Here is an 18,065-nt window from a genome sequence, read left to right on the forward strand (position 1 = left end):
TATATATATATATATACACATACATACACACACACGGTGATACTAATGCACTAAAAAATGTTTTTTAAATATATCCTAGTAGTAGTTATACCCAGTGACATTCCCAAGTGTGCTACGCATGTATTCCCTCTATGTATATTACCTCTCCCAGTTGTAGGAGTCAATGTTGAGCTGTATGGCTTGGTAAATCAGGCCAGCTTGCAGGATAATGGCTTCAGCATCTTGAAAATTCCCACTGAAGAGCTGGATGTGAGCCAATCTGGACTCTTTTGATGGTAGATCGTTAATTGAATTTATGTACTGAACTTTGTCAATCTGCAAGAAAAATAAAAGCGATTGCAGAACACTAACATAGATCAGATAATGCTGGTATTTAAGGAGTAATTATGTATACTTCCTTACTTTGCCAATTGCTGCATATGCAACTTCAGCTGTTGACATCTCCTTGTTTGCAATAGCCATAGCTGCTAGACAAGCCCACATGGTCTGCTCCTATGTATAACAAAATATGTGGCAGTTTAGTAAACATACAATTTCTGCAGATTAATACAATTCTTTGCACGGGCCCTATAGATGCATCAAAATATGTGCTCACAGGCAATATAGTGACTCCTGAGTGCTCACTTACTCCCACACAGTGTGTTTCCCCTACACTCTGGTGGTTGGAGGCCCACCGACTTAATCACGTACAATGCAGCCCCCCCCCCCCCCCCCCCACCCCCCGGGGGAGTGGGCGGGATCAGTTAGGTAAAACTGCTTTTCCAGATACCCTATGATACCCAGATATTAACAAGCAGTTAACCCTTGCAGTAACTACTGCCGAAGCAGAACCTCTTATGCTGAGACAGAAGCACACTCTGGCCACCTGTGACATTGCTAATGACAGTGTCAACAGCAGGTCTAAAAAGATGACGACTCTCGAATGTATCATCAAAATTCCTCATCTTCAATGGAAGAGAAAGAGAAGATGTTTAAATGGTCATTTAAATAGAGAAGGGAGGTGGTAGAGGTCAGAGATCTAGAGAACTTGATAAGCTAATTTGGTACAAGCCTACAGTGTGACAGAAATTGAAAGATTAAAAGTAGGAAGAAAGAAGGAGGAAGGAGATAGGAAAAGGGTGAAGAAAAGTAATAAAGCTCCAGCTCACCTTGCCAGTTTATGACACTATCAGACTTTTTATTTTCACAAAGGCCATAGAAACCCGATGGGTTATAAATGTACCAAATGGTCATACGTGTGCCGGAATTGTTGAATAATGTGTGAGAAAGGGGTCAAAGCTGGATTTAGGGGGCAGAACTTAACTGGTAAAGAAGTTTGGGTTTAATTTTACTCTTTTTCTTGGTATTGCTAAGTCTACAGTGGCTCTGCAAGTCATCTGTTAAAAACATTTTTTTCTTGAGTGTGACGTGGCATAATATGTCTTCACAACAGCAGTTTGTTTTAAAACCTGCAATCTCTCAATCTACTTGTAACTAGCAAAAACGTATCTAACAAATGAAGGGATGATGGGTACAAAAAGGATAAGATGTGTAGTAATACCACTGCCCTCAGGCTGGTCTCTCTGCAGCTCTAGGAACATGAAAGCTTGGCTCTGAATGACTGAACATACAATGTTCATGCTATAGAGATGAGATTGAGGTGCTGTCACGCACTTCTGGAACTGGCTTTTTAAGAAGGAGACAATAGCAGTTCTTCCTAGAGGAATGATCTCTATATCACATCAGTTCTGTTGGCTGGAAATTTCTGGGACAGCTTGTGAACATGAGACATTTGCCTATTTTGGAAGAAAAAGAGCCTGATTTCATGAATGCCACTTCATAAATATGAGCAGCTTTACTCTTCCGTGTGACCCCCTTCCTCCAACACCACCAACTTTGCTCCTACTTTAGCACAGCAACAATAATACGGTACCAACTTGGACTCCACTGCCCAAACAATTCCACTACTTCTGCATCAAGGGTGGGTGAAGGCAGAAATACATCTCATATACCTCACACACCATTCCCATAGCTGCAATACCACTGTACATTAACCCTTTACTGCACTCCTTCCATTAAATGTACATTAACCCTTTTCTGTGCAAACTCCAGTCAATGCAAATTTCCTGTTTATCCACAGTCACTGCACATTACCACTTTAACCTTACATTTGCAAACCACAGTTGCTGTGTATAAGTCACAATAAATTAAAGGGAACGTATAGTGATTTTGTAGATATGTGTTATGTTCAGGATCAAAAATTTTCATTTTTAATAAGGAAATCTTGCATATAAATATTTTAGCTTTAACGTTATAGGGAACATCTTGAGTAAGATTTGGTGAAGTACTGTTGGTATTGTGCCGCTCACAGTTCTCCTCTCTCTGTGGATCTGTGCTTCCTCTATCTCTCCTGCTGCATCTCTCCTGAAACAATTTACCAGTCAATAAATAACCAGTCCTTGGGGTATAGCTCTGACATAAGGAAGCAAAGCTCTGCCTCCAACAAGATGGTTTCCTCCACACAGTGCAGAACAAGGGCTGGTAATTCAGTAACGTGGAAAAAGATCAGGTGCATGCAGCTTACGGTTCAAAATTGGCGAGTAGTGCTTTGCCCGTTGCTTGCCTTATGTGGGCACAGCTTCCACAGTTCAAGTCTTCTTTAACTCCATATACTATTCCTTGCATTGTTCATTAACATCTTTTCAACCACTTCTCAATACATGAATCATTTGCTGTGTGATTAATATTCATTGTACATTTAAGGTTTAAGAAAACCTCAACATTTAGTATGCATGAATTATTATACACACACCACAATGGCCCACTTTATTCACTGTACTATACATTATACACTCCACACATACATAAGGGGTTACTTGTGATGGGTCAGAGGGAACTTATGTGTATTACACAAGTTCATCATACAAATGTACAGTTTTAGTCAATAATGAACAATAAAAAGCAGATATCAGTATTTTACTAAGCATTGCTTATAAATAGATTTTTGTGCAGTTAGAGGGGCCCAAATTTTTAAGTAAATGTACTCAAGGAGTGCTTAATGTTAGAGTACTCTGAAAACGATGGCTTTCATAAAAGTAGGTTTATTTTATTAAACTTCAGAAAAACTGTTGTATACTATATCCTCTTTATCTCTTTGGCCCCCTGCATGCACTGTACTATATATGCTGGTTACACTATGCCAGTGATGGCTGACGTTTTTGAGCCAGAGTGCCCAAACTGCGATGCAAAATCAATTAATTTATCTCAAAGTGCCAACATTTAAAACAAGTTTGGTATTGTGTTTTAGTTTGGGCACTGGGGTTTAAAAAACATTTAGTATCACTGCCTTAGGCAAAATAGGGAAACACATATTTAGACATTTAAACATCACTGTGATCACTTGTACTAAATGAGCGCCAGCTTCCCCGTTCTACATTTAGCCTTGTTTCCCTGAAGTAAGGCTAAATGTAGAAAAAAAAACTAGCCGCCTGTCGCCCGGAACTACATATCCTGAGCGGGCGATATGATTTTGACGCCCCTGCCTAGGCTCGTGTGCCACCAGAGGGGCCTCTGCATGTCCTCTGTGGCACGCGTGCCATAGGTTAGCCACCACTGCACTATGCTTTACCTCTGTATACATTCCCTTCTGTGCTTGAAATGGCCACAGTTTGGCTATTGCTCATATGTCCATTTGCTCCTCATAGTCACTAGAGGCTGGATTGCTTAAATCATCATGATTCCTCCAGGGGAGATGTTTGATGAAGTGTTGGTGTATCTATAACCAGACTTGATATTCATTTAATAAGACTATTAAGAAACACAGTTTGCATTGTTGGCTAAGCCCCTGAAGAAAGTTATACTGTCAGGGCTCATGCACATGGGTGTAGTGCAGAGCAAATTCCAGTGCCAATGTTCGCAGGTGTACACCTGGGAGCAGGGTTTTCAGTCAATACGATATTGCTATGGACAAAAAACAACAGCAGCAGCTCCGTCTCCCTGGCACTGCAAATACACGTGTATTGTATGCTGTATGAAAATGTACCTGTATTTGTTCTGCAATACGCCTGCATGAGCCCTTATATATGTTTCACATAGAATGAAAGATAATAATTAGATAGTTATGTTTATGTGATGCTATTGCAGTTTTCCATCAGTTTTATTATGGGCCAATACTAGGCCACACACAGTTAACTTCCTGCTGAGATAACCCAACTGAAACATACTGCATTTAGCCTCTTCTGGCATTACCTGGTTGATTGCATTAAACAATTTTACAGAGGAAATGTTATTACAAGATCCTGTATGTGATAGGCAGCAGGGAGCCTGCAGGGGGCTTCCCAGCATGTTGTAAAGGCACATTTCAAGATCATCAGATTGGCAACAAAAGGATTGGCCTGATGCAGTATGCCTATCTCTGAATAAAAGTACTGCTCCTTGTATGCATCTCAAGCATTTATTTTCGAATTCTGACTAGAGTGGACTTTCGAAGCCCAACTCTAGGAACCCCCTCAGCATTGCAGCAAGAGCTACGTTTTAATTTTAGGTAGCCCAGGGGATTTGATTTTTTTTTTTTGTTGCAGAAAAAAGGTGGAGTTGAGCTTTTAATATTACATCAAACACCAGATGGTGAATAGAGAAGGGTTCTGAAAATAAACTGCAAGCAATTTCTGCAAATAAAAATAAAAAAACTTTTATTTTAAAAATAGCGATGTCTTTCTTTTCTTGCCCTACCTTTAAGCTGGATTGCATTACAAAGCCGACTGCCCTCAAAAGACCAATCTGAGAGAAAAGGACTTATCTGTCTGTATTTCAAAACAAGTTCCTGCGGTTCCACAGACAACAAACACAGCTCCCTCCAGCGCAAAAGATATTCAGAGGAGCTACAGCATTTTACTGTAGTAAGCTAAGGGAACAATAATGATGTCAACAACTTCTGGTGCTATAATGCAGTGGCGCGCATTATTCTTTGTACAATCTCTTTTTATTGATTTTCAGTTCATAGAGAGAATAAAAATATAATGAACAGAATACAGCATCTGTGTGGATATAACTAGTGCTGAAAGTATTAATAGCAGTACAAGCAGTAAGTATAAAAGAGAAAAGGGAGGGGTTGTGGACAGGGAAAGAAGAACAGAAAAAAGAAAGAAAGGCATAAAGGTAAAATAGAGGAGGGTTTTGGAGAAAAATAAATGAAAAATAGGTTTGTAAGATCTACTCACAAGTATGATCTACAATGGCATTCCACAAAAATTTTGAATCACTGACCTGGTATAAGTGTGCAGAACAGGAAAGTCTGCAAACAGTGACTGAAAGTACTGAAACCTCTCTCTATAGTGGGCTCTGCAGGGTCTGAGATCTCTTACCTGTCAGCGCCTCTGTGGTCACCGGACCTGACCCAGTGATTAAACCCCTCCGCTACAAAAGGCCAGAAAGAAATCTCCTGATAGAATGAGTCATTACTTGAAAGGGGTACCTTTACCGTTTGATTTGCAGGCCAAAAAAGGAGTGATAGCATGCCAAAATCATCTGGCAAAAATGGAGAAGAAAAAAGCTGGCTGTCCCATATAGGGAAGCTCAGGAATGATGAAGAGGGAAGCTCTAGCAGAAAAGTAAACTTGAACAGGCTGAACCACATCCAAACAGTGGGGAGAAACTTCTTTAGGATGTTTTAGTATAGAACATAAGGATTAAGGTTGAATAAAAGGCAGAGACCACCTTAGCATGAAAGGAGGCCTTAGGTCTCAGTACTACCTTATCCTATATGCTGACAGCACAGAGCCGCACTGCAGCCAGGACAAATCCTGACAATATTGTCAGGATCCACCCCACTGCCTGCTGTGCCCACCCTCTCCACTGTCCGTTCCTCCAGTCCGCACTGACAGTCACCGCTCTCTGCTGGTAGAAGATTGGGAACTGAGCGATCAGCGGTATGTGATCACTCAATTCCCGATCAATAGAGCTGAAGTTTGACAGAAATATCTCTGAGAGGTTCAAAGTGCAGCTTCTGGGCCCACAGAGTTACCAAAGTATATATAGGAGGACCACATGACCGACCCCCTGCACTAAGGCTCTCACTAGAGAGTGGAAAAGAATCAACATGGCAGAAATTGTCTCTTGATGGTACTCAAGGCTAGGGGCTTGTGTAAACCAGACTAGAGGAAAGTTAAGATGCATCCAATTGAGTACTTTGTGGGATGGAATTTCCTCACCTCATACAAAGCAAAAAAAAAGAAGTTGTCACCCTACACTTATGAAAGCTGAGAGGTCCCTGCCTTCAAGACCTGGGATTCGACAGCTGGCCCATTAATCCCAGTGACTGAAAAGCAGGGTGGAATACTGGTCCTTGGGACAGCAAGTCTAGATGATCCTGAAGTGCCCATTGCGAATCTGTTAGAAGTCCGACTATGTCTGTATACCATGGTTTACTGGACCAGTTAGGAGCAATGAGGTTCACCACAATGCCCTCTGATATTGCCAAGGAGGCGAGGCAAAGGTTTTAGAGACGGGAAAAGGGTAGATCAGGTTGAACTGATCCCATGAGGCCTCCAATTTATTCAGGGCAAGGGCACAAACCTGTCCAGCCAGTTGTTGAACTTAGACACCAGTAGCTCCATGTCTGGCATCCCCCACTTGAGACAAAGTGTCAAAACACCTCTGTGATCTAGACCTTGGCAACTGAAGAAGTCTGCCTGGCAATTTTCCATGCCTGGAATGTGGACAGAGGACAGGGCCGGCATGTAAAGTTCCACCCAAGTCAGGATCAAGTTTGCTTCTCTTTGAGCTGTGCGACTTCTGGTGCCTTTCTAATGGCTAAAGTAAATCACGGCTGTGGTATTGCCAGTCTAAATCTTGGTTGGGTGGCTCTGTAACTGAAAAAAAACTCAGGCACGCTGGGAGTGGGAAGGATTATACAGGGCTGTCCTAACAGCTTTCATTTGCCAGTGTCCACCCATTCATTAAATATTTAACGTCCTGTGTCCTCTGATGTATATGTTAGTGAAATAAAATGCTTACAAATGCTCTTTTAATAACATTCAGCAGAACCATGCTCTCAGATTGTGAAAAATTGCCAGCAATCAAAGCAGCAAACAGTATCCAACAAATTTCTCGAACACATTTTCACCAATGTATCTATATGTAAAAATTGTCATTAAGTATGCTGCAATATTCTCTGTATTACAGTGGCACAGAAAAAAGGGTCATAAAGCTCACCACAGGGAACAGGCCTGTCTCCCAGGCAGTGGCGACTCTAGGAACAATATATAGGGGGGGGCACATAAGATACCACAGTCAAAACTGGGGGGGCACTAATAATTTTCACCACTAAATCATACCACTGAAAAAAACCTAATAAAGTATATATAAATAAGATTACAAATATGAGAGTAATGCGGTATGCAATGATTATATATATTACAATAAAAAGGTATGGGTATGTAGACAGATTGGTAATCAGTCAGAAAAAAAAAAACAGCATAGGAATGCATAGCTAGATTCCTATTGGCTATTTCACTTTGCAATAGCCAATAGCAAACTAGCTATTGCACCCACTCACTGCTGCTGTCAATCAGCAGAGGGGGCCCTGAAGTTTTACATCAGGTCATCTTCTAGTGATTGACAGCAGCAGAATATAAAAAAAAAAAAAAAACCCTCCAGATAGCAAAGAAGATATTGCTTCCTGTGCTATCTGCCATCATTTCAGGGCGGTGCTCTCCTCATCCCTGAATTGAGAAGGGCACCTCGCTGAAATTGCTTTCTTCAGGTTGGGATCCTTGTGATGGCGGTGTTCTATCAAAGTTTGTGACTACGTTAGAATGTGTCACCGGTGACGTGGGTTTTAATGTAATCCCGCCTAGTTTTTTGGCAGTGGAATGTGTGACCGCCAATAGGGGAAGCATTCCAACGCTTTCTCAGCTGTTCCAGGGCAGAACGCAATGGCAGTCACACATTCCACCGGCAAAAAAATGGGCTGGATTACGTTAAAATGTGCGACAAGTCACATATTCTAACGTAGTCACAAACTTTGATAGAACAGAAGCCCTGTATGTAATCATTTAATCAGAGAAATAGATTATAATAGGGAACAATACAGTGTAACATTCCCCATTATAATCCACATATCTAATTGAATGAAACAACAGTACATTAGCACATAACCCTTGCAAGGTATACTTGTCCAGGACTACACCATTAGTAGGTTTAAGCACAATTAAGCACAAAGTCACAATATGACATCAAAGTTCCAAGCTCATGTCTCTTGGTGGTCTTTACTACATGACTAATTGGGTCCCTGACAATACAAGTAACAAAGGTGTTAATACGAAGCTGGTTTACATAAGAATACCGCATACCTGACCTATGTAGTTATGTGTTCGTTTAATAAATGTCAAGCAAAGAAGTTAGGGGATCTGATATGCAATATTATTCTGTTTCAGATATCGTATAATGAATAGTAAAAGTAATAGCATGTTAACCAACATTATAGGAATACTTGTCAGATAAAAATGCTCATAAATGTATGCTAATTTTTGGTTTATATGGTTACACACTGTCCCAGTGGAAAGTAAGCAGATGCTTGGTTAAAAAGCAATAAGGACATAGGAGATTGGAATTGATTTTTTATAAAAAAAGGTGGCCCAGGTGGTCGTCACTTGTTTTCAGGCCACTCACGTTCTGCCTTTCCTCAAGATGTCACATTGCCGCCCATCAACTCTCCCCAGTGATGCAGCTAGAGGGGTCACCAAGGTCAAAAGTATAATGGGCTCCAGGTGAAAAGGGGTTCTGGGTTGTGACCTTTTGTGAATCCATCTGCTGCCAGCGACTGTAAAAGGTGCCAGCTTATGCTGTTAGCATCTTTGTAATGACTATGTAAGCATAGGCCAGAGACCTGGATGTTCCAGTAAATATGGGTTCATTGAACCATCATGAAAAAGAAAGTGATAAATGTGGCCTGTGGGAATGAAATCCCTTATATACATCAAAAGGGATCTCTGCAATATCTGGGAACGATGTAAGTGTAATGATAGTGACCTATATGCAATAATGGTGAACACAGGTCCAATAACAAGTAGACTTCTCTGGGGAATAGAGAGCTCTGTAAATGATTGGGGTAACTTCCCCTGGCCATACACGGTTAGAATTTCCTTTGACCGCTCATTTGAAATAGTTCATGAGAGCACTCGTTTTTGCCATCGAGTCAACTAATTTAGTTTGAAAGCATTTAAAAAATGCTGTCCACACTGCTACTTGAATGTACTCCCAGACATATTAATCAGGTTTATTTGGTGCCTGGCACATGCGCATTACAACATGTACAATTTATCATGAACAAAATTCACATTCCCGGTTAAAATGTTGTTAGCGCTCCTTTGATTTTCCTTATCATTGCGGTTAAAAACAAATGTTGATTAGATCCCCAGTAACTTTTGTACAGGTGTATGGCTAGCTTAATTCATGAATAACTACAAAGTAAACATTTGTCTGGATCTTTACACAAAGCACAGCAGGAGAAGAGTAAAAAGTATAGATGAGAACGTGGTTCTTAATAACCACATTTACCATTGAGCCCATAGTCTTGTAACTATTGCTGAATTTCATCCTAGTCATTTTAGCTGCAAACAATATTCCATCAGGCAGAAAAAAAATTAACGCAAAAGTTCAGACAAAACTTTTCTTGGCAACGGTGACAATGATACTGGCTACCTAGCAAATTTGTTAAAAATAGGGATGTTTAAAAATGCACTCCAGAGTGGATAAACAGAAAGCCATGCAGCAAAGACCTAAATGTATTTGGTGTGGGAGGTGAAGGGAAATCTCTTAAATGGGAACATTAGGCTCTTTCCCATTTGTAAAAAGGCCACTATATGGCTTGAATGTGTATTTCCACTTTTGCAGCCACATTGGGTTAACACCTTATATTTGTTACATGTTCCCATTCACATAGCATAACTTAAAAAAATATTTAACATTTGCTTACATTTTAAGTGCGTTTTGCTTGCTTAAAAATCCTACCTAGCTTCCCCCTATGTAATGTTAGAGGGGTGGTGTGGAATTAATGTTAACCATAATTAACTTCGTCTGTACTGTGCTGTCATTTTCCTTATCAGTTGTAATTTAGATTTGAACACAGCCTGTCCCAACACGGGATTAAAATGAGACTAAATTTACATGTTAAATCTTAAAAATGCATTCAGGTACCTTAACTATTAACAAACCTGTATTCTATCTGTGTATCACTCAACTGTAGAGCCTCAAATCATCTCTGAATTCATGCGGACACTGTCCTTCCTTCTGGAGGGTGACTACTGTTCCCCATGGTCCCTGTGTGTGTTGTAAAGTAGCCATCACTCCCAATCTTGTTCCCGTGAAGGACTACAATCTCATGTTTAGTTTACTAATTTGTATAGAGATTGTAGTCCATCATGGGAGTGAGCTTGGAGTGGTGGCTACTTTACAACACACACAGGGACCATGGGGAACAAAAGTAGCCACCCTCCAGAAGGAAGGACAGTGTCAGCACCAATTCAGAGATGATTTGAGGATCTACAGCCAAGTGATACACAAATAAGCTACATTTTTGTTAATAGTAAAGGTACTTAAATGCATTTTTAAGATTTTACTCCTGAGTTTAGTATCACTTTCAAGATCTAGAAGCATTGTATGTTAATGAGTACCCAGTGTGCCCCTAGTCTTTCTATGGGGACAGACTTCCTTTCAAATTGTTCAGAATAGCTTGCCGTTTGCACTAAAGCCTGCTACAATGTAACATCTAAAAAGGTTAGGATATATAGATATTTTTTTTAGATATGCTGTATGAATGGGAACATGTAAAAACATATAGTAAGGTTTTCTCAAATTTAACTGCAAAAGTGGAAATACACTTTAAAGTTAGATTAATAAGAAAGAATAGGAGGGACAGCAATTGCTGACCTAAAATGCTACTAACCTTTCCTGGTATTTATACTATCTGAACAAGTATGCAGATCTGGAAAGTGAGAAGTGCTCTCTGCATACTTGTTTAGGGTTAGCAACCCAAAGAACTGAAACTGAAGACTGTCGACAAAACAGCCATGCAATAAGCATTTTCAGAAAGAGAGCAACAATGGCAGTCTCCCCGTTTATCAAAAGATAGTTTTCCTTTCAAATGAAGAGCTATATACAAGAAAAACTGCAACAGGGAATTGGCTGGCCCTACAAATAGTGCCTGGTGAATTTATGTACTGTATGCAATAGGACACACTGAAAATGGCAAACAAAATTAGATTACCTTTACAAAACGGCAGAGCCTCAATGCATCATTCCACTTAGCTGCAGCAGAGTAGTCATGAAGGATTGCAGCATATGAAGAAGTGTTAGTGTGGACAAGGGAGCCATCACTTTTCCGGATTGTCACTCTGTTTCCAACAAAACTGATCATCTGGGGACTTTTACTATAGTCACTGGGGAAAAAAATAAACAATTGGGTAATATTTACTATATTTTAATCTATGATGTAAAAGCAGCTTTTCTTTTAGACATGACAATTTACTGATGACAATGTACCACAGTGAAATTCTGTGGTCAAATCTTTAATATGGCAAAGAACAAAGCGCAGCAACCAATATGAAAACATCTTTCATTCTGCTGGCTGCTTTAAACTGATTAAAAAGTATCATATGATTAGCCCCAAAGCATTACAATAAGGGATGCACCGATACCGGTTTTTCGATATCGTGTACCGATATTTTTTTTCGATACTCACCAATACCGAATACAGATACTGGAAGTCCCATTAAGGAAGCCAGGGGGCGTGTAATGACTTGCTGCCCAGCTTCCTGATTAGCCGGGAAGCGTGTAATGACTCGCCGCCTGGCTTCCCGATTAGCCAGGAAGCTGTCTCCATGCTCCCTCATCACTAGGTGACGAGGAAGCATGAAGTGGGCTTTCTGGCCAATTAGGAAGCCAGGGGTGGGTAATGACTCTCTACCTGGCTTCCTGATTGGCCAGCTTCTTGACCAATCAGGAAGCTGGGCAGAGAATCGTTACACAGCAGCCGGCTTCCTGATTGGCCAGGAAGCTGGCTCCATGCTCCCTCATCACCAAGTGACGAGGGAACAAGGAGTCGGCTTCCCGGCCAATCAAGAAGCCGTGGGGGAAAGTCATTACCCACCCCCCGGCTTCCTCATTGGCCCGGGAAGTCAGCTCCATGCTCCCTGGTGACGAGGGAGCATGGAGACGGCTTCCCGGCCAATCAAGATGCCGGGCGCCATGTAACGGTTCACTGCCCGGCTTCCTGATACCAGACGTTCCAGTATTGGGATAGGCTAGTACTCGTCCATATACTCGGTATCTGACTATTATCGGTATCAGTGCATCCCTAGTTACAATGAGTCATTGCACTATGCACTGACTTGGGGCATTGTATACCTGCTTTGAAACAGAAGTTCACTGTTTTCCCTCATACTAATTATCCCTCTTGCCTGCTCTTTTATTAGTCACTTGTTATCTGTTTTCCTAAATGCAGCTGTCTGTCAAATGAGAAAAGAGAACATAAAGCAGAACTGGGAGGTACCACAATGTTAAGTGTAGTTATGTGCTCTGCACCTTATGCAAATAAGAGCATAACAAGAACTAAGAGGGAAGTGTGGAAAGACAATGATCTCTGAGCTGTGCAGCCGGCAAAGGTCAAGCTAAGAGGTCACAGAGAAGAAGCCTTGCTACTTATAACTTGTTTTACTAAATGCAGCTGTCCATCAAATGAGAAAAGAGAACACGGCAGAAGTGGGAGAAGCCACATTGTTAAGTGTAATGATGTTCTCTGACCATTATGCAGATAAAACAATTATGACAACTAAGAGGTAGGTGTGGAAAGCCTATGATCTCTGAGCTCAACATCCAGCAACGATCAAGCTAAGAGGTCATAGAGAAGAGGCTTTTCTGCTGTGCCTGCATAGCAGTGGGGAAACCCTATGAGAAGGCCAAAAGACAGATTGTTTATTTCTGCCTTACAGTATACTTTTCAAGTTCCTGACCCAGCAAATTATACAGATCAAGAGTACTTACTTTACTTGCTGCATGTACTGGGTCAATAAAGTTTTAAAGCCAGACAACTGAAGTTTTGAAGGGCAGCAATGACAGATCCCTTGATTGTCTCCACACAGGATTCCTTTAACCCATAACCTCAAAAGCAAACATGTTGGGCATGTAACTCTCCATAAGCCCAGGTGCCACAAGGGACTCATAGTTACCTCTATTAATTATCTACTACTCTTCTTTGTGCCCAGGTAGCCACTGCTTTTAGGAGAACCCTGTACTGAGGCCTTGACTTGTCCTGCAAGCTAAAGAAAGAGAGAGCCATTGCTGGCTTTTACACTGCTCTGGTTGGCTGTAGAATGGCAGGAGGTGTGTCAAAGCAAAAATGCTGCCTTCATGTGGGGTCTGAAATATGGAAAATACACGTTTTTTTTTTAGGACATATGAGAAAAAGTATTTTCAACGTGAACAGCCTCACAAGTGGCATTTACAACTCAGACAATTTAAGTTGCAAAACGCATCCTGAATTATCCAACTTGTAATGGCACAAAGGCTTTTACCCTCAGTCCCTCCCTCTTAAAGCATAGGCATTAGTTCTTCCCACAGAAAATAGCCTTAATGGAATGAGGTGGGACCTTCTGACATCGCATACAGAAAATCCAACACCAAATGCAACTCTGAGTTTACTGCGCTGTTGTTATCAGGAGTCTCTGAAGCTACACAAGGGAGAATTAGATGATTAGTAAACTGCTAACACTGCCTGCATAGAAAACTCTTCATTTAAAATAACATGTGCGAGTTTGAATCCTAGCACTTTTCCTAGCCTAACCAACTTCTAGCCCACTGACAACGCAATAGCTTAACAAATGTAGGATCTAAACTCTTTGATTTGTTTGCTTCCCTACAATCTGAGCTGTTTAGTTAAAACACAATCACAGGGCAATCAGTATGCACAGGAGCATAACAAGATGCACTCAAGGACAAAAGGGACTGTATTTACAATTTATACAACATGGGAGATTTACAAACCCCAGAGAAAGAGAAAAAAGACATTATGACCATGACAACCATTCATATTATAACCTACATTAGAAACATTTCTAGGGATAGTGGGCAGTGCTACCACTTTGTTCAGTTTTGGTATCTAGAGCAGCTCTTACCGACAGGTACTCTTAGTGTGCTGAGATACCTCTGCTGTGACCTTACAACACATCATTCTGGTGAACTGTGTGAGGACAACACCTGCCTTTGCTCACAGGAGGCTTTGACAGATGCTGAAGCAAACTGAATACAGCATGTCTGATTTAACTTTAGCTTTAAACAAAGCCAACCAGTGAGTGGGCAGATGTGATTCTCACAAGGTTCAAAAGAACAAGTAAAATGCCCAGCATAGATAACCTAACAAAACAAATGCCCAAGATCCTTAAAGGACCTCTGCTGGCCATCGTTAGGGTGTTGCTATTCATGAAAGTTAATCCATTATCATTACTAACTACAACTCCAGTAATAGCACAGGAATATTTACAGGACTTTATTTGCTGTATCTCATTTTATTCACACAACATGCTACTGGCAAGATTTTCCTTGTCATTCCAAATACAGAAGTGGACTGAATACAGTTCTAAAAAAAAACCCAGCGTGCTGACTCTAGCAGCACTCCACACCCCTAGTCATTATAAAAGGACAGTGAGCACAAAGAAAGAGAAAAGAATAAAGTGAAAAATAATTCAAAGAATGAAACCCCGGGCTAAATGACATATGAATACAGTAGATCACATCTGCACAGCGTGTGGTAAAAATGTAAATGCGTCAGTGGGCTGCAGAACTGAAGAGCAAGCACACGTCAGTGTATAGCCAGCAGGTGGTGCAGTCCTCCATATGCTTAATGAATCAGCTTCTTTTGATTTGCATGTTGAGTGAGGTCTGTTCTGGTCATTACCTTCCACACAATGAACATGACTTTTCAGAACTTGTGTGTTGTGTCCAATTTGTCTGCTTTTACTGTGAATTAAGAAGCAGGTTTTAATTAGATCTTATTTGCCGACGGACAGCTGACTGCAGGGAAATCCTGTTTTTGTGTGCATTTAGGCAATTTGTCCCTCCCCTTTTCTAGCACCTTTTTCTGTTCATACATTGATTGAGCAGCTTGCCCTTTTTTCTCTTTCTTTCTTTTTGTGCTATAATTTAAGGATGCACCCATGGGAGGCCTGCAGCTGCTTTAGAGCTGGTCTGGGTTTTTCAAGGGCTGTAGTAGCCTAGGACAGCTGGGGTGACCTTTGGGTAAGTTTTGCTCTCAGTTCATGTGTATATTTGTATATATGATCTACTGTTGGTAATCTCGCTGCTTAGTGCTAGGATCAACGTAGCAGAAGCTTCTTGATAGTGGCAGGTGGCGTCCACATATACTTGCAAATGTATGCACAGGAGACTCCTGCTTCTATTATAGAACAAGCAGGTTTTAATTAGATAAGTTTGCTGGTTTGCAGCTGGGTGCTGAGGGGATTTCTTCCAGGTCTACTCTAACCAGAAAAGGCCATAGTAGGCGAGGACCTAGCCTCGAATGCTAGCTTCAGTCTTGATGGAATAAATGAATGTACAAAGTTCAGAGATCAAGTAAAACTCTTTATTGCCATTAAAGGATATCTCTGAACTCTTTATTGTCATTAAAGGATATCACCTGACCCCCAACGTTTCTGTACTGATAGATGCATAACACAGTACACTCTGCTACTAGAATTAAAAAAATAATAAAATGGCTTTTTTAAAGTAATATTACATTCTCAAACTTGTTTTCAGTAATGAACCCAGATCAGACAAATATACGTACATTGACCAACAAAGTATTCTTTTTCTCTAAGCACTTACAGCCATCACATTTCTGAACAGCTGGATCTAGCTCTCTCAGCTCAGCTTTCCTGAACTTCCTCTCCAATACAAGATCACAAGGGACAGAACAGTCTCCAGCAGATGTCCATCTACTAGCTTGGAGAAGGGAGGAAGCAGGAAAGAGTGTGAGCAGGGGAGTGGCTAGTCATGCCATGTTGGGGAGGCACACAACTTACTAACACACACATGGCTCTATAGGGCCCTGCAAGTGAAAGGAACCACCCTGAAACAGGATATCAGGACCCTTGCTCAGGAGACAGGCTGATTCTGCAGGAAACGAACACTTATCAAGGAGCAGAAGCCAAGGTAAGTGATTTAATTCACATTTGAATTGGTTAAAATCCTTTTGCCTTTAATGTCAGTTTAAAGAGACTGCTGAATTGAGCTTCACAAATATATGCATTTAGTCACATAGGCAAAGGAAGAGGTATTGCACCCCATCGTTTACTCTTTAGTCAACTTCAGTACTCTTTTGGACTTCAGTATGACTGCAAATTGTACCAAGATACTCATACCTATCCTCTTTACTGCTACAAGCAAACTATGGCAGGATGCTGTTCCTTCTTTAAAGGAGAACTATGCGGGAGTGAATTACACTCATCCCCATAGTTAGAGCCGACATGTGACATTGAAACTGTCATACGTCGGCTCTATTGATTGAGAAGTGAGCGAAAACATAATGCTGCTCGCTCACTTCCCGATCATCTCTGCAGAGAGCAGCGACTGTTAGTCACCGCCCCTCGCAGGTATTCCCCCTCCAATCCTCCAGCGCTTACTGGAGGGATGGACGGGGAGGGCATAGCCTCTAGATTGACAGCGGGCTCTGCCTATCAGCCAGCAGGGTGGATCTCAACATTATTATCGGGATTCATCCAGGTTGCGGCGCTCTCAGCATATAGTGGGCAATAGCCCGCTATATACTGAGTTTTGGGTCACTGGGAGGACGTCAGTATATGTCCTCCCATGACCCTAAAGAGACCTATTGGGGGGAAAAAAAATTACCCCATAGTTCTCCTTTTAATGCCCTTACAATTTTTAAAAGTTATGAGTTGGGGTCTTTCCACTTATCTTCCTGACCAAAAACAATCATCATTGGAAATATTAAAACTCCCCTCCCAACTCCTCAAGCATGCTGTTTAAAGTCTAGTTGACGTTAAGCACCTTTTTCTTCCTATTGTCCAGTTTTGGAGACACTTCTATTCATTCATTTACAGCGATAATGTTATTCGAAAAACCTGATTTGATGCCTGAAACAGCAGAACTGTGAGTGTCTTCTCTCTTTTTCCAACATAGGTTGATCCACTTGATTACCGTCATATGCATATAGCGATTCTAATATTCAATCATTTTTTGAAGAAAGACTACTGGTGGGATATATTCATTTACCTATTCATCCACTTTGTCCTACTTGTGGACTTCTAACAGCTTCTAAAAAAGTTATACCGATCAAGATATCCCAATATATCATATATACGCAAATCGGGTGCCATCCAGCTTTTTTGCATTTTTATATGTGTGTATTTGTATTTTTGTATTTTGCCCTTCTATATTTATGTAATGTAGTTATTTTTCATATTGAACAAAATAACCTTTTAAATTTAAATGAGATAAATAAACATATACATTTTAATTACATTATTGTATATTTGAATTGATGGTGGAATCTCCTTATTTGGGGACCTGGCTACATTTAATGATTTATATAGGAGACTCACCATTCTTGAACACTATCCATACGATGTGATCCTATATTTAGTGTCCGTATATAAACACTAAACACAAGTGTCCTCATGCACACTTTTTTTGCAGTGAAAGACGTGCTCAGCTAAGTCGCAACGGACACTTGTGCCTACTGAAAGGGGCATTCACATTTAGACACCTTGATGGGCAATTTATAAAAACTGTAGAATGCAGAATCAGGAGCAGTTGCCCATACTAACCAATCAGCTTCTCTGTTTCATTTGCAAAGCTTAATTAAACAAATTGAAAAGGGAAGCTAATTGGTTGCTATATTGTAGTGGGTACAGTGTTCCCTACATGTTGGTGCTATATGAAATCAATAAAAATCAGAAGGTTTACCCCACATTAATGAATAATATTTTTTATATTGATTAATAAAAAGATGGGAAATAAACAAAGCATGTTTTTTCACCTGAGGTTCCGGAGGACCCTAGGGTTCCACCTCAATT

General features: G+C 40.7%; 1 protein-coding gene across 1 annotated transcript in view; it reads right to left on the reverse strand.

Annotated features, from left to right (window-relative positions):
- Positions 1 to 18,065, reverse strand: part of IFT80 (intraflagellar transport 80) — a 101,354-nt gene that overhangs the window by 9,038 nt on the left and 74,251 nt on the right. Inside the window, exons 15-17 of the mRNA XM_018553965.1 lie at positions 11,246 to 11,417; positions 403 to 492; positions 143 to 315 (exon numbers count right to left, since the gene is read on the reverse strand). Of these exons, the coding sequence (XP_018409467.1) occupies positions 143 to 315; positions 403 to 492; positions 11,246 to 11,417 (435 nt within the window). The remainder of the gene's footprint in view (positions 1 to 142; positions 316 to 402; positions 493 to 11,245; positions 11,418 to 18,065) is intronic.

Source organism: Nanorana parkeri, unplaced genomic scaffold (assembly GCF_000935625.1).
Source record: "Nanorana parkeri isolate BGI_ZX_2015 unplaced genomic scaffold, ASM93562v1 scaffold136, whole genome shotgun sequence".
NCBI classification, from domain to species: Eukaryota; Metazoa; Chordata; class Amphibia; order Anura; family Dicroglossidae; genus Nanorana; species Nanorana parkeri.